Source organism: Bombina bombina, chromosome 3, assembly GCF_027579735.1.
Source record: "Bombina bombina isolate aBomBom1 chromosome 3, aBomBom1.pri, whole genome shotgun sequence".
Taxonomy (NCBI): Eukaryota; Metazoa; Chordata; class Amphibia; order Anura; family Bombinatoridae; genus Bombina; species Bombina bombina.
Window position 1 is genome coordinate 1,277,171,229 of NC_069501.1, and position 25,059 is coordinate 1,277,196,287.

The 25,059-nt window shown below is 39.4% G+C and overlaps 1 protein-coding gene across 1 annotated transcript in view; it reads right to left on the bottom strand.

The window, feature by feature from the left end:
• LOC128654739 (zinc finger protein 37A) overlaps positions 1-25,059 on the bottom strand; it is a 130,688-nt gene that overhangs the window by 32,091 nt on the left and 73,538 nt on the right. The window contains exon 5 of the mRNA XM_053708835.1: positions 18,053-18,232. Within this exon, the coding sequence (XP_053564810.1) occupies positions 18,053-18,232 (180 nt within the window). The remainder of the gene's footprint in view (positions 1-18,052; positions 18,233-25,059) is intronic.

Consider the following 25,059-nt stretch of genomic DNA (forward strand, 5'->3'; position numbering starts at 1 on the left):
ATCCAGTCTGTTTGGATCAGAACCGTCACCCACAGAATGAAGTTCTCCGTCCTCATGTTCTGCCACCTGTGACGCAGTGTCTGACATGGCCCTAATATTATCAGCGCACTCTGTTCTCACCCCAGAGTGATCACGCTTACCTTTTAGTTCTGGTAATTTAGCCAAAACTTCAGTCATAACAGTAGCCATATCCTGTAATGTGATTTGTAATGGCCGCCCAGCTGTACTCGGCGCTACAATATCACGCACCTCCCTCTGAGCGGGAGATGTAGGTACTGACACGTGAGGCGAGTTAGTCGGCATAACTCTCCCCTCGTTGTTTGGTGAAATTTGTTCAATTTGTACAGATTGATTTTTATTTAAAGTAGCATCAATACAGTTAGTACATAAATTTCTATTGGGCTCCACTTTGGCATTGCAACAAATGACACAGGTATCATCTTCTGAATCAGACATGTTTAACACACTAGCAAATAAACTTGCAACTTGGAAATACAATTCAAATAGAATAATATTAAAACGTACTGTGCCTTTAAGAAGCACAGAAGATCTATGACAGTTAAAAATTAATAAATTGAAACAGTTATAGCCTCAATCCTTGTAAACAACACAACTTTAGCAAAGGTTTAATCCCATTAGCAAAGATAACAATTTCTGAAAGCAGGAAACAAATTACAGAATAAAAGTTTTTATTTCAGTCAAACTATAATTCTCACAGCTCTGCTGAGAGAAATTACCTCCCTCAAAATAAGTTTTGAAGACCCCTGAGCTCTGTAGAGATGAACCAGATCATGCAGGGAATACAATGAGTTGCTGACTGAAATATTTGATGCATAGTAAAAGCGCCCCTCCCCCACACACACAGCAGTGAGGGAGAACAGAAACTGACAGAAAAAACAGATTTAAGCAACTGCCAAGTGGAAAAATGGTGCCCAAACATTTATTCACTCAGTACCTCAGCAAATGAAAACGATTTTACATTCCAGCAAAAACGTTAAACATAATCTCTAGTTATTAAACAGCTTTATGTCCTTCTTACAGTGTAATTCTAGTGAAGTACCATTCTCCCAGAATACTGAAGTGTAAAGTATACATACATGACATTATATCGGTATGGCAGGATTTTCTCATCAATTCCATTGTCAGAAAATAAAAACTGCTACATACCTCTATGCAGATTCATCTGCCCGCTGTCCCCTGATCTGAAGTTTACCTCACTCCTCAGATGGCCGAGAACAGCAATATGATCTTAACTACTCCGGCTAAAATCATAGCAAAACTCTGGTAGATTCTTCCTCAAACTCTGCCAGAGAGGTAATAACACACTCCGGTGCTATTTTAAAATAACAAACTTTTGATTGAAGATATAAAACTAAGTATAATCACCATAGTCCTCTCACACGACCTATCTAGTTGCTGGGTGCAAGAGAATGACTGGGAGTGACGTAGAGGGGAGGAGCTATATGCAGCTCTGCTGGGTGAATCCTCTTGCACTTCCTGTAGGGGAGCAGATAATATCCCAGAAGTAATGATGACCCGTGGACTGATCACACTTAACAGAAGAAAAGACTATACCCCAGGTAAGAAAAATATTTTCCTAAATATGTTTTTCCCCAAATATGAAACTGATGGTCTGCAAAAGGAAATATACATAAACCTGACTCATGGCAAATATAAGTACAATACATATATTTAGAACTTTACATTAATACATAAATTGCCAAACCATAGCTGAGGTGTCTTAAGTAATGAAAACATACTTACCAAAAGACACCCATCCACATATAGCAGATAGCCAAACCAGTACTGAAACAGTTATCAGTAGAGGTAATGGAATATGAGAGTATATCGTCGATCTGAATAAGGGAGGTAGGAGATGAATCTCTACGACCGATAACAGAGAACCTATGAAATAGATCTCTCGCGAGGAAAACCATTGTATTTAATAGGTGATATTACCTTCACATCCCTCTGACATTCACTGTACTCTGAGAAGAAACGGGCTTCAAAATGCTGAGAAGCGCATATCAACGTAGAAATCTTAGCACAAACTTACTTCACCACCTCCATAGGAGGCAAAGTTTGTAAAACTGAATTGTGGGTGTGGTGGGGGTGTATTTATAGGCATTTTGATGTTTGGGAAACTTTGCCCCTCCTGGTAGGTTTGTATATCCCATACGTCAATAGCTCATGGACTCTTGCCAATTACATGAAAGAAATAGGTTGGACGCTGCTCTGGATGATCAAGTGGATACTGATGAGCTACCATGAGCTCGAATAAACCACTAAAGTCTCTTGACAAACTACTTCTGACTATAGGTTGAATCTTGTAGCTATTCAAGTTTTGAAACTGAATCACTGTAGAAGCCACGATATATCCTTTTCATTACTCTCTTGTGTGTGTGGGGGGGGGGGAGTATGTACATGGGGGAATGATGTAACTGGTGGAAATATCTAATTCCACACTGTACATACCCCCCCCCCCCCCCACTGTGGGAGATATGACACATAGAACTACTATGCATAAATGGGATTGTTACCTACTCAGCTTATCACAACACTTACAAATACAATTACTCTATGCTCTGCGAAATACAGAATATTTCCTAAATGCTCAACTGAGAGGAGAATGGATGTTAGATTTTGAGGAGCATAGAAATACTAATTGACTTGGTTTAATGTTACTGGTATTAGAGGCTCTTGGATACAAAAATATTGCACTTGTTGGTTTCGCTAACAGCTTTTTCATAAATGCAATAACTACACGGTTGATGTTTCTTTATTGTATTTATTTTCTTTTACTTTATTTTGTTTATTTGGACACGGTTTATGTTTGTAAAGCTCCTTCATAAAAAGGATTATCCACCTTGCAAATAGACTGCACACTCTTAATTACATTTTACCTGGTATCTGAATTTATTTTATGACTGTGAAAATTTGCTTTATATATGTTAATGTCACTGTGATAGTAAAAACATATTTAAAAAAACTAAGAATGTTATTCTGTCTCCTTTAATCCTCCTACTAAGTCATAGTACCAGAGAGAAAGTCTAATTTCCATTGAAGCGCTTTTGGGGTGTTTAGGAGGTGCCCTTAGTCTTGCCTATTTCTTGAGAAGGCACTTTAATAAAAACGGATGGGAATGCCCCCCTGGCTGAAGTGCATTTGGGGTGTTTAGGAGGTGCCCTTAGTCTTGCCTATTTCTTGAGAATCCACAAACTTCAAAAAACTCCAGCCACCATCTTCATTTAAAAGACCTTTATTATCTTATCCTGGGTCCAAGCATACAACGTTTCAAGCCAACATGGCTCTTAATCATGTACATCTTAATTACAGGTTCCTGCTTTTTATACCCTCACCTGTTAATTATTCATCTGCTGTTCATTAACCCTTTATATGAAAAACACAACTATTGCAATTGCAACAGTGACATCTAGTGGTTATAATATATAGTACATAATTCTTTATTTCTGATGTCTCTTTGTTTTTCAATAGAATGGGTGAACAGTATCTGTATATCATTTAAAATATAAAACATAAAAACCTATATACAATTTAAAAGAGGAGCATAAAATCCAAACATCTACAATGTCAACACAGTCTACAGAGTACATTTACATCAATCAAAAAATGTTTATTTCTTTGCAGAATGTATTTTTATTGAGAAAATCCTACTTTAAAGAAAGCACTTTTTCTACTTCCTTATTTCACTTAATTCATTATTCTCACATTCTAACATTATAAAACAACCTGCTATCCACAAGCTCTTTTATGTGCCCATAATCAACATATATATATGCCAGGCATATAATCCTAATCTATCCATGTATGATTTTTCTTAGAATACCTAGTAAAACAGACTCCAATCAAAGTCTTTATTAAGACCCTTGGGGATAAGGCAATCTAGTTTATAAATCCAGAACATCTCCCTAATTTTTAGGAGATGCTCTCTATCGCCCCCCCCCCCCTCCTTGGTTTCATCACCTGGTCTATAACTAAGAATCTAAGCTGACTAATATTGTGACCTGCAGAGAGGAAGTGAGAGGATACCGGTGCTTCCTTATTTTTGCACCTTATGTTAGATTTATGTTCTGTTATCCTCTCCCTTACCTCTCTGCGGGTCTCGCCAATGTAAATAAGTCCACATGGACATTTAATCATGTAAATAGCATAAGTTGATCTGCATGTAAAATGTTTATTTATTGTGAACTTCCTTCCACTAGTTGGATGATAGAAGTATTTGCCTTTTATCATGGAGCTACAATGGCTACAATTCAAGCATGGATAGCAGCCATTGTTGCTGCTACCTATTGTTGATTGAATATTCCTCTTCCCAGGGCCTATGTCAGTATGTACAACCCAATCCCTAATCCTTCTATTTCTCTTATATGCAATCATCGGTTCCTTTTTAAATTCTTCAACCTGTGGATTACATTCCCTTATTATGTGCCAGTGTTTTTTTAAGACACCAGCAATCTTTCCACTCAACCTGTTAAGTTGTGTTACAAATATCATATTGTTCTCACTTTTTTTGCCTGTTTGTTTTTGGCCTTGTCCAGAACCCTCCTTAACATTCGCCAACTGTTATACTACTAGCTCTCTTGGATAGTTTCTAGTAATAAACTTATTGGCCATTTCTCCCAATCTCTGTTTGCATTTATTGCCATCTGAGACAATCCTCTTTACTCTGGTGAACTGGCTCTTGGGTATTGCCCTGAACACGCTCTCTGGGTGGCAACTGCCATATTGCAATAAATTATTCTTATCCGTCTTTTTCGTGTACAGGTCAGTCTCCAAGAAACCTTTATCCTTATAGACATAGGTATCCAAGTACTCTACTCCTACCTCACTCATGTTTAGACTGAACTTTAATCCATTTACTGAGCAATTAAGATCTTCTATGAATGATAATAGGCTACCAACGTCGCCCCCACACACGTCAAACACATCATCGATAAATCTCCACCAGGAGATACAATATGTTTGAAAATTTGTATTTGATTATACAAAATGTTCCTCAAAACTACTCATAAATATGTTGGCGTATGTGGGGGCGACGTTGGAGCCCATCGCTGTACCCTGTTTCTGAAGGTAGTAAGAGTCCATGAATAAAAAATTTTGGTACAATATGACCGTCAACAAATTCATTAAAAATTAAATCTCTTTGGGAGTATAATTGCTACTGGATTTTAATATATTTTCTACTGCTGCAATTCCACTTGTATGCCTAATAGAGGTATACAAGCTGGAAACATCCAGTGTAAACAATATGCATTTGTCTCCAACCTGTCCCAGATCTTTAAGTTTGGACAAAAAATCATTTGTGTCCCTTTTATAAGAGGTTGTTTTCTGTATTAAGGGTTGTAATACTTTATCTAGAAAAACAGAAATATTTGAGAACACAGAACCTATCCCGGCCACAATAGGGCCCCCAGGGGGTTTATTAATAGCTTTATGGATTTTGGGTAGCACATAAATAACAGGTCTAATAGGATATTTCTCAAATAAAGCATCCTTGAATTTTTCTGAAATGATATCCCTCTTAACTGCTAGTTGCAATATACTCTCTATCTCCTTGTTTATCTGAATAGTAGGGTCCCTGGTTAGCTTTTCATATACCTGACTATCTGCTAGTTGACGTTCAATCTCTTGTATATAGTCTGATCTATTAAGTATAACCACAGCCCCACCCTTGTCCGCCTCCTTGATGATTATATCAGTGTTATCCTTTAGTGATTGTATTCCTAATTTGTCTTTTTTATTTTTTTGTACCAACTTCCTTTTTGTTTCTTTTTTTTTTTTTTTTTTTTTTTTTAACAGATTATTAATTTCTCTCTGAACAAGATTCATGTAGGTTGTGACACTATGAGTGGTTGTGGGTGTAAATTTACTTTTTTTGTTAATTCCAAAATCTTTAACATTATCAAATCTAATGTTGTTTTCTTGTGCATCTTTAGTGAGCTTGTGATCAACATCTTTCTGTAAAGAAAAATATATCCTTAATTTTAATTTCCTAAAAAATCTATGCAAATCCTGAAAAACAGTAAAATCATTCAAAGTGTCATCCAAACAATACGATAAACCCTTATTTAATACTGAAAATTCCTCATTGCTGAGGACATAATTAGATAAATTAGTTACTAAATTATTAGTGTCAAACAAAACATTATCGTGCAATACTTCGGATGCTAGCTGTGGGCTAGCACCCTGTGAAACATCGTGATTAGTGTTAGATTCCGAAGTAAAATGTCCCAACAATACTTTGTTCAGAGAGTCACTCTTGCAAACAACATCACACTTATTCTTATCAAGGGATTTCTGTGTACATCTTTTTAAATCGTCCACATTATTTACATTGCCAGTCTCATCGCCAATTATATATTCGCCCAGTGTTGAATTATCAAATGCAGCTCTATTTGTTATCCCCCTCGATGTATCTTCTATTAGTGATCGGCCCCGGGTGCCAGCCAGTGTGTTATTGTAATGTGTCGGTATGTTAGCTAGTGTGTTATTCGGCTTCTCATACCTGCTGCTTCTGTTTGGCTGGTCTCCCGTCTCCTCCGATCCGTCTTCCGTCAGTACCGGTAGCCGCCTCTCTGCATCCCACTTGTGCGGCGTGGGCGCTGACGCTGTGACATCATCGCTAGGCCGACTCCGCTGTTTCCTATGTTTCCTCCCGGCCCGGTGGTATCGATATCCGAATCTTCGGTTAAAAAACTGGTGGAGGATTTGGAGCCACTATGGCCATCTCCTTGGGTCGAGGTCTGTCTGGCAAATCTTCTCTGTCCCCGCACCTGACCATTGGGGTTCTTGTTGGATCCTGCACTCTGACGCCACCTGTAGACTACTCCATGACTGTAGTCCTGCTCATCTCGAATGAACTTTTGGCGTTTGCGGCTCTCAAGCTGTTTCCTATAGTCGTTCACGGACTTCTCCACATCCATCACCAACTTCTTGTACTCATCCAGGGGTAAGCTTTTCATGAGTTGTTCTTTTTGCACATTGATCTTGTCTTTATATGCATTTATTTCTTGTTGAGCAAACTCGACTGTCCAAGTAATAATATCGAAGGAACACTTGTTGAGTATACTCTCAAATTTGTCTGTGTATTCCTTCCTGTCAGCAAACAAAGTTGGACAAGTGGACATTCTTAACCCCCTGGGGATACGTTGGACTTTGTGGTACTCTGACAAGGTTATGGCATGCAGTTCAAGAACCATATTTTTCTTACTCTCTTTTTCTAGGAGTCTTCCTGTAGTTTAAGAGGGAGTGATGTTTAGAAAGTCTCTGTTACCCAGTACTGTGGCATTGATATGTTGGGCTGTCTCCTCATCATACCCAAACACCATAGGTCCCAGCTGTGCATTATTAATTGTATTAGATATAGCACCTTCAGCCATTTTGGTGTGCACGTTAACCCCAAGGCCACATGCAATAAATCCATGTATCTATTTCTTGAGAAGGCACTTTAATAAAACGGATGGGAATGACCCCCTGGCTGAAGTGCTTTTGGGGTGTTTAGGAGGTGCCCTTAGTCTTGCCTATTTCTTGAGAAGGCACTTTAATAAAACGGATGGGAATGCCCCCCTGGCTGTCAGCTCAGTATTGAGAGAACTATTGTAGTGAGTTTTCTCATAGAGAAGCACTGGCCAATGTTTCCCTATGAGAAGAATCTGATCGCAGAAGAATTTAATGCTCTTTTCCCTGATTTTCAGGTGTCATCCTCTCTATAAGATATTGTGTATATTTTGGGGGCAGTTGTATACAACTCTTGCTTACGTGTAGATGTGCCACTGATTGCAATAAAGTCAGTTACTATTCACACACTGATGCGTCACTGATTGCAATAAAGTCAGTTGCTAATCACACACTGATGCGTCACTGATTGCAATAAAGTCAGTTGCTAATCACACACTGATGTGTCACTGATTGAAATAAAGTCAGTTACTAATCACACACTGATGCGCCACTGATTGCAATAAAGTCAGTTACTAATCACAGACTGATGCGTCACTGATTGCAATAAAGTCAGTTCCTATTCACACACTGATGCGCCACTGATTGCAATAAGTCAGTTCCTATTCACACACTGATGCGCCACTGATTGCAATAAAGTCCGTTCCTATTCACACACTGATGCGTCACTGATTGCAATAAAGTCAGTTCCTATTCACACACTGATACGCTACTGATTGCAATAAAGTGAGTTCTTATTCACACATTGATGCGCCACTGATTGCAATAAAGTAATTTCCTATTCACACACTGATGCGCCACTGATTGCAATAAAGTCAGTTCCTATTCACACACTGATGCGCCACTGATTGCAATAAAGTCAGTTCCTATTCACACACTGATGCGCCACTGATTGCAATAAAGTCAGTTCCTATTCACACACTGATGAGTCACAGATTAAAATAAAGTCAGTTCCTATTCACACACTGATGCGTCACTGATTGCAATAAAGTCAGTTACTAATCACACACTGATGCGCCACAGATTGCAATAAAGTCAGTTCCTATTCACACACTGATGCGTCACAGATTGCAATAAAGTCAGTTCCTATTCACACACTGATGCGCCACTGATTGCAATAAAGTCAGTTCCTATTCACACACTGATGCGCCACTGATTGCAATAAAGTCAGTTCCTATTCACACACTGATGCGTCACAGATTGCAATAAAGTCAGTTCCTATTCACACACTGATGCGCCACTGATTGTACCAGAAGATAGTTACAGGAGAGTAAAAAACACCAGAGTGCAGTGAATAGTTGCAGATTGACAGGGTCTCTATTCACGTGCTTGAAGAGAGTTACAGGAGAGTAAAAAACACCAGAGTGCAGTGAATAATAGCAAGTATTGATAAGGATTGAACATCACATGGCAATTGAATGAACATTAGAAATAACACATTGGATAACAGTACAACAGATTTAGGACTAAATTAACAAACTAAAATCATGTTTTAGTTGCAATAAAGTCAGTTCCTATTCACGCACTGATGCGCCACTGATTGCAATAAAGTCAGTTCCTATTCACATACTGATGCGCCACTGATTGCAATAAAGTCAGTTCCTACTTACATACTGATGCGCCACTGATTGCAATAAAGTCAGTTCCAATTCACGCACTGATGCGCCACTGATTGCAATAAAGTCAGTTCCTATTCACATACTGATGCGCCACTGATTGCAATAAAGTCAGTTCCTATTTACATACTGATGCGCCACTGATTGGAATAAAGTCAGTTCCTATTCACACACTGATGCGCCACTGATTGCAATAAAGTCAGTTACTAATCACACACTGATGCGCCACTGATTGCAATAAAGTCAGTTCCTATTCACATACTGATGCGCCACTGATTGCAATAAAGTCAGTTCCTATTCACACACTGATGCGCCACTGATTGCAATAAAGTCAGTTACTAATCACACACTGATGCGCCACTGATTGCAATAAAGTCAGTTACTAATCACACACTGATGCGCCACTGATTGCAATAAAGTCAGTTCCTATTCACATACTGATGCGCCACTGATTGCAATAAAGTCAGTTCTTATTCACACACTGATGCGCCACTGATTGCAATAAAGTCAGTTCCTATTTACATACTGATGCGCCACTGACTGCAATAAAGTCAGTTCCTATTCACATACTGATGCGCCACTGATTGCAATAAGTCAGTTCCTATTCACACAATGATGCGCCACTGATTGCAATAAAGTCAGTTCCTATTCACACACTGATGCGCCACTGATTGCAATAAAGTCAGTTCCTATTCACATACTGATGCGCCACTGATTGCAATAAAGTCAGTTCCTATTCACACACTGATGCGCCACTGATTGCAATAAAGTCAGTTCTTATTCACACACTGATGCGCCACTGATTGCAATAAAGTCAGTTCCTATTTACATACTGATGCGCCACTGATTGCAATAAAGTCAGTTCCTATTCACACACTGATGCGCCACTGATTGCAAAAAGTCAGTTCCTATTCACACAATGATGCGCCACTGATTGCAATAAAGTCTGTTCCTATTCACACACTGATGCGCCACTGATTGCAATAAAGTAATTTCCTATTCACACACTGATGCGTCACAGATTGCAATAAAGTCAGTTCCTATTCACACACTGATGCACCACTGATTGCAATAAAATCAGTTCCTATTCACACACTGATGCACCACTGATTGCAATAAAGTCAGTTCCTATTCACACACTGATGCACCACTGATTGCAATAAAATCAGTTCCTATTCACACACTGATGCACCACAGATTGCAATAAAGTCAGTTACTAATCACACACTGATGCGTCACAGATTGCAATAAAGTCAGTTCCTATTCACACACTGATGCGCCACTGATTGCAATAAAGTCAGTTCCTATTCACACACTGATGCGTCACAGATTGCAATAAAGTCAGTTCCTATTCACACACTGATGCGCCACTGATTGCAATAAAGTCAGTTCCTATTCACACACTGATGCGCCACTGATTGCAATAAGTCAGTTCCTATTCACACACTGATGCGCCACTGATTGCAATAAAGTCAGTTCCTATTCACACACTGATGCGCCACTGATTGCAATAAAGTCAGTTCCTATTCACACACTGATGCGCCACTGATTGCAATAAGTCAGTTCCTATTCACACACTGATGCGCCACTGATTGCAATAAAGTCAGTTCCTATTCACATACTGATGCGTCACAGATTGCAATAAAGTCAGTTCCTATTCACACACTGATGCGCCACTGATTGCAATAAGTCAGTTCCTATTCACACACTGATGCGCCACTGATTGCAATAAAGTCAGTTCCTATTCACACACTGATGCACCACTGATTGCAATAAAGTCAGTTCCTATTCACACACTGATGCACCACTGATTGCAATAAAGTCAGTTCCTATTCACACACTGATGCACCACTGATTGCAATAAAATCAGTTCCTATTCACACACTGATGCACCACAGATTGCAATAAAGTCAGTTACTAATCACACACTGATGCGTCACAGATTGCAATAAAGTCAGTTCCTATTCACACACTGATGCGCCACTGATTGCAATAAAGTCAGTTCCTATTCACACACTGATGCGTCACAGATTGCAATAAAGTCAGTTCCTATTCACACACTGATGCGCCACTGATTGCAATAAAGTCAGTTCCTATTCACACACTGATGCGCCACTGATTGCAATAAGTCAGTTCCTATTCACACACTGATGCGCCACTGATTGCAATAAAGTCAGTTCCTATTCACACACTGATGCGCCACTGATTGCAATAAAGTCAGTTCCTATTCACACACTGATGCGCCACTGATTGCAATAAGTCAGTTCCTATTCACACACTGATGCGCCACTGATTGCAATAAAGTCAGTTCCTATTCACATACTGATGCGTCACAGATTGCAATAAAGTCAGTTCCTATTCACACACTGATGCGCCACTGATTGCAATAAGTCAGTTCCTATTCACACACTGATGCGCCACTGATTGCAATAAAGTCAGTTCCTATTCACACACTGATGCGTCACAGATTGCAATAAAGTCAGTTCCTATTCACACACTGATGCACCACTGATTGCAATAAAGTCAGTTCCTATTCACACACTGATGCACCACTGATTGCAATAAAGTCAGTTCCTATTCACACACTGATGCGCCACTGATTGCAATAAAGTCAGTTCCTATTCACATACTGATGCGCCACTGATTGCAATAAAGTCAGTTCCTATTCACACACTGATGCACCACTGATTGCAATAAAGTCAGTTCCTATTCACATACTGATGCGCCACTGATTGCAATAAAGTCAGTTCCTATTCACATACTGATGCGCCACTGATTGCAATAATTCAGTTCCTATTTACACACTGAATCTGCAGAATCCTATTGGCACTTTACAAATAACCGATAATGCGCCACTGATTGCAATAAAGTTATTTCCTATTCACATACTGATGTGCCACTGATTGCAATAAAGTCAGATCCTATTCATACACTGATGTGCCGCTGATTGCAATAAAGTCAGTTCCTATTCATACACTGATGTGCCGCTGATTGCAATAAAGTCAGTTCCTATTCACACACTGATGCGCCACTGATTGCAATAAAGTCAGTTCCTATTCACACACTGATGCGCCACTGATTGCAATAAAGTCAGTTCCTATTCACACACTGATGCGCCACTGATTGCAATAAAGTCCTTTCCTACTCACATACTGATGCGCCACTGATTGCAATAAAGTTATTTCCTATTCACATACTGATGTGCCACTGATTGCAATAAGTCAGTTCCTATTTACATACTGATGGGCCACTGATTGCAATAAAGTCAGTTCCTATTCACATACTGATGCGCCACTGATTGAAATAAAGTCAGTTCCTATTCACATACTGATGCGCCACTGATTGCAATAAAGTCAGTTCCTATTCACATACTGATGCGCCACTGATTGCAATAAAGTCAGTTCCTATTCACATACTGATGCGCCACTGATTGTAATAAAGTTAGTTCCTATTCACGCACTGATGCGCCACTGATTGCAATAAAGTCAGTTCCTATTCACACACTGATGCGCCACTGATTGCAATAAAGTCCTTTCCTACTCACATACTGATGCGCCACTGATTGCAATAAAGTTATTTCCTATTCACATACTGATGTGCCACTGATTGCAATAAGTCAGTTCCTATTCACATACTGATGCGCCACTGATTGCAATAAAGTCAGTTCCTATTCACATACTGATGCGCCACTGATTGCAATAAAGTCAGTTCCTACTTACATACTGATGCGCCACTGATTGCAATAAAGTCAGTTCCAATTCACGCACTGATGCGCCACTGATTGCAATAAAGTCAGTTCCTATTCACATACTGATGCGCCACTGATTGCAATAAAGTCAGTTCCTATTTACATACTGATGCGCCACTGATTGGAATAAAGTCAGTTCCTATTCACACACTGATGCGCCACTGATTGCAATAAAGTCAGTTACTAATCACACACTGATGCGCCACTGATTGCAATAAAGTCAGTTCCTATTCACATACTGATGCGCCACTGATTGCAATAAAGTCAGTTCCTATTCACACACTGATGCGCCACTGATTGCAATAAAGTCAGTTACTAATCACACACTGATGCGCCACTGATTGCAATAAAGTCAGTTACTAATCACACACTGATGCGCCACTGATTGCAATAAAGTCAGTTCCTATTCACATACTGATGCGCCACTGATTGCAATAAAGTCAGTTCTTATTCACACACTGATGCGCCACTGATTGCAATAAAGTCAGTTCCTATTTACATACTGATGCGCCACTGATTGCAATAAAGTCAGTTCCTATTCACATACTGATGCGCCACTGATTGCAATAAGTCAGTTCCTATTCACACAATGATGCGCCACTGATTGCAATAAAGTCAGTTCCTATTCACACACTGATGCGCCACTGATTGCAATAAAGTCAGTTCCTATTCACATACTGATGCGCCACTGATTGCAATAAAGTCAGTTCCTATTCACACACTGATGCGCCACTGATTGCAATAAAGTCAGTTCTTATTCACACACTGATGCGCCACTGATTGCAATAAAGTCAGTTCCTATTTACATACTGATGCGCCACTGATTGCAATAAAGTCAGTTCCTATTCACACACTGATGCGCCACTGATTGCAAAAAGTCAGTTCCTATTCACACAATGATGCGCCACTGATTGCAATAAAGTCTGTTCCTATTCACACACTGATGCGCCACTGATTGCAATAAAGTAATTTCCTATTCACACACTGATGCGTCACAGATTGCAATAAAGTCAGTTCCTATTCACACACTGATGCACCACTGATTGCAATAAAATCAGTTCCTATTCACACACTGATGCACCACTGATTGCAATAAAGTCAGTTCCTATTCACACACTGATGCACCACTGATTGCAATAAAATCAGTTCCTATTCACACACTGATGCACCACAGATTGCAATAAAGTCAGTTACTAATCACACACTGATGCGTCACAGATTGCAATAAAGTCAGTTCCTATTCACACACTGATGCGCCACTGATTGCAATAAAGTCAGTTCCTATTCACACACTGATGCGTCACAGATTGCAATAAAGTCAGTTCCTATTCACACACTGATGCGCCACTGATTGCAATAAAGTCAGTTCCTATTCACACACTGATGCGCCACTGATTGCAATAAGTCAGTTCCTATTCACACACTGATGCGCCACTGATTGCAATAAAGTCAGTTCCTATTCACACACTGATGCGTCACAGATTGCAATAAAGTCAGTTCCTATTCACACACTGATGCACCACTGATTGCAATAAAGTCAGTTCCTATTCACACACTGATGCACCACTGATTGCAATAAAGTCAGTTCCTATTCACACACTGATGCGTCACTGATTGTACCAGAAGATAGTTACAGGAGAGTAAAAAACACCAGAGTGCAGTGAATAATAGCAAGTATTGATAAGGATTGAACATCACATGGCAATTGAATGAACATTAGAAATAACACATTGGATAACAGTACAACAGATTTAGGACTAAATTAACAAACTAAAATCATGTTTTAGTTGCAATAAAGTCAGTTCCTATTCACGCACTGATGCGCCACTGATTGCAATAAAGTCATTTCCTATTCACACACTGATGCGCCACTGATTGCAATAAAGTCAGTTCCAATTCACATACTGATGCACCACTGATTGCAATAAAGTTATTTCCTATTCACGCACTGATGCGCCACTGTTTGCAATAAAGTCAGTTCCTATTCACATACTGATGCACCACTGATTGCAATAAAGTCAGTTCCTATTCACACACTGATGCACCACTGATTGCAATAAAGTCAGTTCCTATTCACATACTGATGCGAAGTCAGTTCCTATTCACACACTGATGCACCACTGATTGCAATAAAGTCAGTTCCTATTCACATACTGATGCGCCACTGATTGCAATAAAGTCAGTTCCTATTCACATACTGATGCGCCACTGATTGCAATAATTCAGTTCCTATTTACACACTGAATCTGCAGAATCCTATTGGCACTTTACAAATAACCGATAATGCGCCACTGATTGCAATAAAGTTATTTCCTATTCACATACTGATGTGCCACTGATTGCAATAAAGTCAGATCCTATTCATACACTGATGTGCCGCTGATTGCAATAAAGTCAGTTCCTATTCATACACTGATGTGCCGCTGATTGCAATAAAGTCAGTTCCTATTCACACACTGATGCGCCACTGATTGCAATAAAGTCAGTTCCTATTCACACACTGATGCGCCACTGATTGCAATAAAGTCAGTTCCTATTCACACACTGATGCGCCACTGATTGCAATAAAGTCCTTTCCTACTCACATACTGATGCGCCACTGATTGCAATAAAGTCCTTTCCTACTCACATACTGATGCGCCACTGATTGCAATAAAGTTATTTCCTATTCACATACTGATGTGCCACTGATTGCAATAAGTCAGTTCCTATTTACATACTGATGGGCCACTGATTGCAATAAAGTCAGTTCCTATTCACATACTGATGCGCCACTGATTGAAATAAAGTCAGTTCCTATTCACATACTGATGCGCCACTGATTGCAATAAAGTCAGTTCCTATTCACATACTGATGCGCCACTGATTGCAATAAAGTCAGTTCCTATTCACATACTGATGCGCCACTGATTGTAATAAAGTTAGTTCCTATTCACGCACTGATGCGCCACTGATTGCAATAAAGTCAGTTCCTATTCACACACTGATGCGCCACTGATTGCAATAAAGTCCTTTCCTACTCACATACTGATGCGCCACTGATTGCAATAAAGTTATTTCCTATTCACATACTGATGTGCCACTGATTGCAATAAGTCAGTTCCTATTCACATACTGATGCGCCACTGATTGCAATAAAGTCAGTTCCTATTCACATACTGATGCACCACTGATTGCAATAAAGTCAGTTCCTATTCACGCACTGATGCGCCACTGATTGCAATAAAGTCATTTCCTATTCACACACTGATGCGCCACTGATTGCAATAAAGTAATTTCCTATTCACATACTGATGCGTCACAGATTGCAATAAAGTCAGTTCCTATTCACACACTGATGCGTCACAGATTGCAATAAAGTCAGTTCCTATTCACATACTGATGCACCACAGATTGCAATAAAGTCAGTTCCTATTCACACACTGATGCACCACTGATTGCAATAAAGTCAGTTCCTATTCACACACTGATGCGCCACTGATTGCAATAAAGTCCTTTCCTACTCACATACTGATGCGCCACTGATTGCAATAAAGTCAGTTCCTATTCACATACTGATGCGCCACTGATTGCAATAAAGTTATTTCCTATTCACATACTGATGTGCCACAGATTGCAATAAAGTCAGTTCCTATTCACACACTGATGGCCCACAGATTGCAATAAAGTCCTTTCCTACTCACATACTGATGCGCCACTGATTGCAATAAAGTTATTTCCTACTCACATACTAATGTGCCACTGATTGCAATAAAGTTATTTCCTACTCACATACTGATGCGCCACTGATTGCAATAAAGTCATTTCCTATTCACATACTGATGCGTCACAGATTGCAATAAAGTCCTTTCCTACTCACATACTGATGCGCCACTGATTGCAATAAAGTTATTTCCTACTCACATACTGATGCGCCACTGATTGCAATAAAGTTATTTCCTACCCACATACTGATGCGCCACTGATTGCAATAAAGTTATTTCCTACTCACATACTGATGCGCCACTGATTGCAATAAAGTCAGTTCCTATTCACACACTGATGCGCCACTGATTGCAATAAAGTCAGTTCCTATTCACACACTGATGCGCCACTGATTGCAATAAAGTCAGTTCCTATTCACATGCTGATGCGCCACTGATTGCAATAAAGTTATTTCCTACTCACACACTGATGCGCCACTGATTGCAATAAAGTCAGTTCCTATTCACATGCTGATGCGCCACTGATTGCAATAAAGTTATTTCCTACTCACACACTGATGCGCCACTGATTGCAATAAAGTTATTTCCTACTCACACACTGATGCGCCACTGATTGGAATAAAGTCAGTTCCTATTCACACACTGATGCGCCACTGATTGCAATAAAGTTATTTCCTACTCACACACTGATGCGCCACTGATTGCAATAAAGTCAGTTCCTATTCACATACTGATGCGCCACTGATTGCAATAAAGTTATTTCCTATTCACATACCGATGTGCCACTGATTGCAATAAGTCAGTTCCTATTCACACACTGATGCGCCACTGATTGCAATAAAGTCAGTTCCTATTCACACACTGATGCGCCACTGATTGCAATAAAGTTATTTCCTACTCACATACTGATGCGCCACTGATTGCAATAAAGTCAGTTCCTATTCACACACTGATGCGCCACTGATTGCAATAAGTCAGTTCCTATTCACACACTGATGCGCCACTGATTGCAATAAAGTTATTTCCTACTCACATACTGATGCGCCACTGATTGCAATAAAGTCAGTTCCTATTCACACACTGATGCGCCACTGATTGCAATAAAGTCAGTTCCTATTCACATACTGATGCGCCACTGATTGCAATAAAGTCAGTTCCTATTCACATACTGATGCGCCACTGATTGCAATAAAGTCAGTTCCTATTCACATACTGATGCGCCACTGATTGCAATAAAGTCAGTTCCTATTCACACACTGATGCGCCACTGATTGCAATAAAGTCAGTTCCTATTCACATACTGATGCGCCACTGATTGCAATAAAGTCAGTTCCTATTCACATACTGATGCGCCACTGATTGCAATAATTCAGTTCCTATTTACACACTGAATCTGCAGAATCCTATTGGCACTTTACAAATAACCGATAATGCGTCACTGATTGCAATAAATGTCCATGTGGCATCCGCTCATTACAAGTGCATGATTAAGGATCACATGTACCTACCGCTGTCTGGGTGGTTTGGTGCTTCCTGTTAACTTCCTGGCGAATGTGCTTCTCCTCTACCTGCTCCTCCACCTTCACCCGCTCTGTAGATACACACGAGGCTGTTCCGTGGCTCATCGGCAGAACTGTGGCCCTGTCTGCTTCCACCTGCTGCTCGTCAGCGTTCCACTTAAAGCAGAGCTGGGCAGGAAGCAAGTTACACAGTTAATAATGTATCCTGTATAACAAATGACCCTACACCCAGAGAAAAAGAATCACTGTTATGTGCTCCTTAGTGGGATGATAATACTGGTTCAATACTGCCTAGGCACAGCATGCAAAGTAACAATATTAGGCTAATTTATCAGGCCCCCACAAACTGGCAAATTTCAGCTATTATAAGAGCTCTGGGTAATATTATAAATGTCCCCCAAATGCCGCCAAACTTAAGTGTTAGGTTTTTGTTTTAATGGTTTATTAAAATGTAGCATTTAAAAAAAAAAAACTGCAAATAGCAGTTTTTGTGGGCTAAATTTGGTGGCATTGGGGTGTTAGAAAACAAAACGACATTGAAAACATAATTTATGCTTACCTGATAAATTATTTTCTTTCCTGGCATGAAGAGTCCACAAATCCATTCTAATTTTTAGTGGGAATTCAACTACTTGCCACTAGGAGGAGGCAAAGAACACCCCAGCAAAGCTTTAAGTATCCCTCCCACTTCCCATAACCCGCAGTTATTCAGCCGAGGGAATAAGGAATGAGAAGAGACACAAAGGGTATAGAGGTGCCTGAAGTTTAGAAAAAACAAAAATAATAAGCTGTGTTAAATTTAGACAAGGGCGGGTCGTGGACTCTCCATGCCAGGAAAGAAAAGAATTTATCAGGTAAGTATAAATTTATATTTTCTTTCCAATCCCATGGAGAGTCCACAAATCCATTCTAATTACTAGTGGGATGCAATACCCAAGCTAGAGAACACAGAATGGAAAGGGAGGGAGAAACAAGACAGGCGGACCTAAACTGAGGGCACCACCGCTCAAAGAACCTTTCTCCCAAAGGAAGCCTCAGCTGAGGCAAAAACATTGAATTTGTAAAATTTAGAAAATGTATGTAACGAGGACCAAGTGGCCGCCTTGCAAATTAGCTCCACAGAAGCCTCATTTTTTAAAGGCCCAGGAAGAAGAAACAGCCCTAGTTGAATGAGCCGTAATCCTCTCAGGAGGTTGTTGTCCAGATGTCTCATAAGCCAACCGAATGACACTCCTCAACCAAAAAGAAAGAGTAGTTAACGTGGCCTTCTGGCCCTTACGTTTGCCAGAAAATACTACAAAAAGGGCAGAAGATTGACGAAAATACTTAGTAGCCTGGAGATACAATTTTAGAGCATGAACCACATTCAGATTATGTAACAGACGTTTTTTCTGAAAAGAAGGATTAGGACACAAAGAAGGAACGACAATTTCCTGCTAGATATTGCGGCTGAAAACCACCTTAGTAAGAAATCCCAATTTGGTACGAAGGACCGCCTTATACGCATGGAAAATAAGATAAGGGGGGTCACACTGTAGAGCTGAAAGTTCTGAGACTCTACGAGCAGAAGAAATAGCCAACAAGAACAAAACTATCCAAGACAACAATTTAATATCAACAGTTTGCATAGGCTTAAACGGAGCCTGCTGCAAAACTCTAAGAACAAGATTAAGGCTCCAAGGTGGAGCAACAGATTTAAACAAAGACCTGATTCTGACCAGGGCCTGAACAAGGGACTGAACATCTAGTAAGTCGGACAAACATTTATGTAAAAGAACAGAAAAGGGCAGAAATCTGACACTTCAGAAAACTGACTGACAAACCCTTCTCCAGACCTTCCTGGAGAAAAGACAAAATACGTACGAGATTCGCATCAGTAAAGGTATGTGCGCCAAACCTTATGAAATATATTGTGTGAGTAACCTTGTCTAGACAAGACTAGCGGTCATATTTATTAATGTGCAATCGGACATGATACGATGTAGCATATCATGTCCGCCGCACATCGATAAATGCTGACAGCATACGCTGTCTGCATTTATCATTACACCAGCAGTTCTTGTGAACTGCTGGTGCAATGCCGCCCCCTGCAGATTTGCGGCCAATCGGCCGATAGCAAGGGGTGCCAATCAACCCGATCGTATTTGATCGGGTTGATTTCTGTCCACAGGCTCAGAGGAGGCGGACAAGGGGCATCAAGCTCCATAAGGAGCCCACTCCCCTGGGTGAAACATCTGCCTGCTCAGTAATCCACACCTGGGATGTGAATGGCAGAAATGTGACAGTTGTGAGACTCCGCCCACCAAAGGATGCGAGACACCTCCTTCATCTCTAAGGAACTCTTCGTTCCTCCATGATGGTTCATATAAGCCTTTATTTCAACAGAGCAAGTGACAAAAAAATCCACAACGTTTCGGTCAGTTTAAATCCCATGATTAAGGTCTGCTGACCGAAACATTGTGGATTTTTTTGTCTGTTGCACTGTTGAAATAAAGTATTTTTGATACTTTGAAGTGCTGCTGTTTTGGACTTTTCTGATATTGCTGGGGTGAGTACGGTGCCCTTCAGCTTGCAACCATTGGCAGGAGTGCTGGACTTTCCTTGTTTTCTTCTTCTGGTTCATATAAGCCACCAATGTTATGTTGTCCGACTGGAATCTGATAAACTGGACCGAACTCAGTTGAGGCCATGGTATTAGGGCATTGAAGATTGCTCTCAATTCTAAGATAATGATTGGGAGAACGGACTCCACTTGAGTCCATGTCCCCTGAGCTCTTAAGGAACCTCAAACTGCTCCCCAGCCTGAAAGGCTGGCATCAGTAGACACAATTTTCCAAGATGGTTTCAAAAATGGTCATCTTTCGATAACTGGGATAAACTGACCAATGCAGACTTGGCGGTGTAAGATATACCTGAGTTAGAGGATATATTTTACTCTTACCTGAGATAGGTAAGGCACTGCTTGTGTAACAGCTAGGGACGGGGACTGAGCAGAAAGCTGAGGCATGTGAAGGGAAATACACTCCTGAGAGGAAGCAGGCTTTGAGGGGTTAAAGAAGAATCCTTTTTACTGCAACATATTAGACCTGATTCTGACCAGGGCCTGAACAAGGGACTGAACATCTGGTAAGTCGGACAAACATTTATGTAAAAGAACAGAAAAGGGCAGAAATCTGACACTTCAGAAAACTGACTGACAAACCCTTCTCCAGACCTTCCTGGAGAAAAGACAAAATACGTACGAGATTCGCATCAGTAAAGGTATGTGCGCCAAACCTTATGAAATATATTGTGTGAGTAACCTTGTGTAAGATATACCTGAGTTAGAGGATATATTTTACTCTTACCTGAGATAGGTAAGGCACTGCTTGTGTAACAGCTAGGGACGGGGACTGAGCAGAAAGCTGAGGCATGTGAAGGGAAACACACTCCTGAGAGGAAGCAGGCTCTGAGGGGTTAAAGAAGAATCCTTTTTACTGCAACATATTAGCTGGGCACGTGGAGCAAAGTTTACAGGGGGTATAACCTGGGCTTCCAAACAATACAGGAATTTGTCAAAATCAGCAGATAAATCCTGGTCCCTTTCCATTGTGACAGATATTTATAGAAAAAAATCACAATCTCCAGGAATCTAAGATTAACTCTAAAAACCTTTAAAACAGCTAGAGAGAAAAAACTGGGCAAAGATCAATTTTTGACCCTAACAATCAAAAAAATTCATAAGAATTTACATCAAAAGAATATTCCCAAGGTAAATAACCCTTAGCCCATAGGAAAAAAAACGACAAGAATCTTCCCCTTAATAATAAAAGAGAAGAAAAACAATGCACCTCTATACTCTCAGCAGATGCTGCAGTATTAAACCTACAAATACACACAATAAATTCTCTCCACAGTCACAGAGCTTACCTGTTGCAATGAACGCTGAACATGGAAGAGGAGACGTGCGGTTGTCACGTGCACCACAACAAAAGCGTGCGAGGACACAGAGCTAAATAGAATAATCTATCTCCACTGTAAAGTCACCTAAAGCATGCCCCCATAAATAAAAAAAAAATACTGCTTAAAAATTATGAGCCCCTTTTTATTATTGAGTTGTAATCGTGGTATTATGCCTCAGATTTCCTGACAGCTTCAGAACAAAAAGCATGTGAATAAACATAACTTATGCGTCACATCTTTATAATACACTAGTGCCCTGAATACTGCCCAATGAAATCCCAACCTGAAGAGATTTATAAATTGTCCCCAGATTACATGTAGGGAGTATTATCCCCCAGTGCTTGAGCCTTCTAAAACTAAGAAGGAAGAAAGCACTTACCTTGGAGCTACAGCTGTGGGGCAGGCACAAAACCCCAGATCTGACAGATCCAGACGACTTCGGACACGGACCTGGAGAAAGAGGAAAAGCAGAGTAACCAGCCCTGGTTTTCCATATAGGGGCTAACAATAGCATAAATTGTTGGAGGATGAGCAAGGACTACCCTGCCGACCTCCAACAGCTAACAGACACCACAACTCTTACTCAAGAAGATTGCATGGACACAGCTTTACCCCAATCCTTGCTTGCAGGGAAACTACCCATTAAAGGATAAAACTTAATTTTGTTCAGACACCATCTTCGCACACCTCCTTGATGTACAAAGGCAAAGAATGACTGGGGATTATGGGAAGTGGGAGGGATACTTAAAGCTTTGCTGGGGTGTTCTTTGACTCCTCCTGGTGGCCAGGAGTTGAATTCCCACTAGTAATTAGAACAGATTCATGGACTCTTCATGCCATTGGAAAGAAAAGTTCCTTTACATAGTGACTATTATAGATAAGTAACCAGCGCCTAGGACTGATATCTGCTCACTATAATGAAGACCCCCTAATAGGTCTAAAAAACAGAACACAGATAATAGGATATATAGGAGCGCCGCTGGCTAAGATATACCACAGGAGTCAAAATTTAAAATCAAATAATTGTACAAATATTTAATAGAATCTACATAAACATAAAAAACTAACAAAAATTAACAAAAATGGTAAGATCAGGTTATTTTGACCAAAATGGTGAACTCACTGGAGTACAATTCCTAGGGGTAGTCACCCTTTGATTCCTAATGTATGAATAAAATCTAATAATAAATTGGTACAGCTCTTATGTTTAAAAATACGATCGTGAACAATATGTGTCAAACCAAAAATTGAAATCACAAAAATCCAATAAAGATTTTTCTTAGTGCGAGACCCCTGGATGTGGGTCTAAAGTGTTATATTACTAATAAATATAAATGAAAATAAAAATAAAAATTAGAAATGAAAGAATGACATATAATTGTGAGGATAAGAATCCAATAAAGGATTTGTTTCTTAGTGAAAGACCCGTATTATGAGTCTGAAGTGATAATTTTCTTATCAAATGTAAATAAAATATGATAAAAAATATGTTTTATAAGAACAAATCAAATTCCTTATAATATATAATAATAATCCTGTGCATAAAGTGCAATAATTCAATACAGTCAAAAACGAGTGGGTTTACCACTTTTAGACCTAAAACTAAACTAAACTGGTACCAGCTACAATTAATGAACTAGTGTTATTACCAAAAGACAAAATGAAATGAGTTGTATTTCAATCAACTTGTGGACACAGCGGTCCGTTCTAATAATTAGACTTCCCAATATATTAACTCCAATATGAGATATATACCTAGTTATAAAATCATGTTATATGACAATTTATAAAACAATCATGTAATATGACGATTGAAAAACACTTATATAATCGATGTAGACAATTGAATAAAAAAGAATGAATAATAAAAAGTCCGAAATCTATCGAATCCTGATGAAATGTAAATAATTTCTTCCTTGAAATGTCTAATTTGAATTAAAATCCTTGAGTGTGATGAGGTCCAATGTCCTAGTCCTTAGATAAAAGTATATATATATAGATACCTAAAAAGGAAAAAAAGGAAAAAGTGCACTAAACAAATGTGCTTCTAGGCTATGGACTATTGGAAATAGTCTTACCATTCAAAGCCCGGTCCTGGATAGGATTAGCCCCTCAATCTTTGTTACTGGATAGTCGTCTACGCATTTCGGCCCTCTAGATGGGGCCTTTTTCAAGACATGTGGAGGCTAAATCAGTACTGCGGCAACAGACAATCTAATAATATCGGACCCAATTTTTGGCGCGATTTTTTGGCGTAATTATGGCAAACAAACTCCCATTTCAAAAATATAAAAGGTCAGTACTGATTTAGCCTCCACATGTCTTGAAAAAGGCCCCTAGAGGGCCGAAACACGTAGACGACTATCCAGTAACAAAGATTGAGAGGCTAATCATATCCAGGACCGGGCTTTGAATGGTAAGACTATTTCCAATAGTCCATACCCTAGAAGCACATTTGTTTAGTGCACTTTTTCTTTTTTTTCCTTTTTAGGTATCTATATATATATATACTTTTATCTAAGGACTAGGACATTGGACCTCATCACACTCAAGGATTTTAATTCAAATTAGACATTTCAAGGAAGAAATTATTTACATTTCATCAGGATTCGATAGATTTCGGACATTTTATTATTCATTCTTTTTTATTCAATTGTCTACATCGATTATATAAGTGTTTTTCAATTGTCATATTACATGATTGTTTTATAAATTGTCATATAACATGATTTTATAACTAGGTATATATCTCATATTGGAGTTAATATATTGGGAAGTCTAATTATTAGAACGGACCGCTGTGTCCACAAGTTGATTGAAATACAACTCATTTCATTTTGTCTTTTGGTAATAACACTAGTTCATTAATTGTAGCTGGTACCAGTTTAGTTTAGTTTTAGGTCTAAAAGTGGTAAACCCACTCGTTTTTAACTGTATTGAATTATTGCACTTTATGCACAGGATTATTATTATATATTATAAGGAATTTGATTTGTTCTTATAAAACATATTTTTTATCATATTTTATTTACATTTGATAAGAAAATTATCAC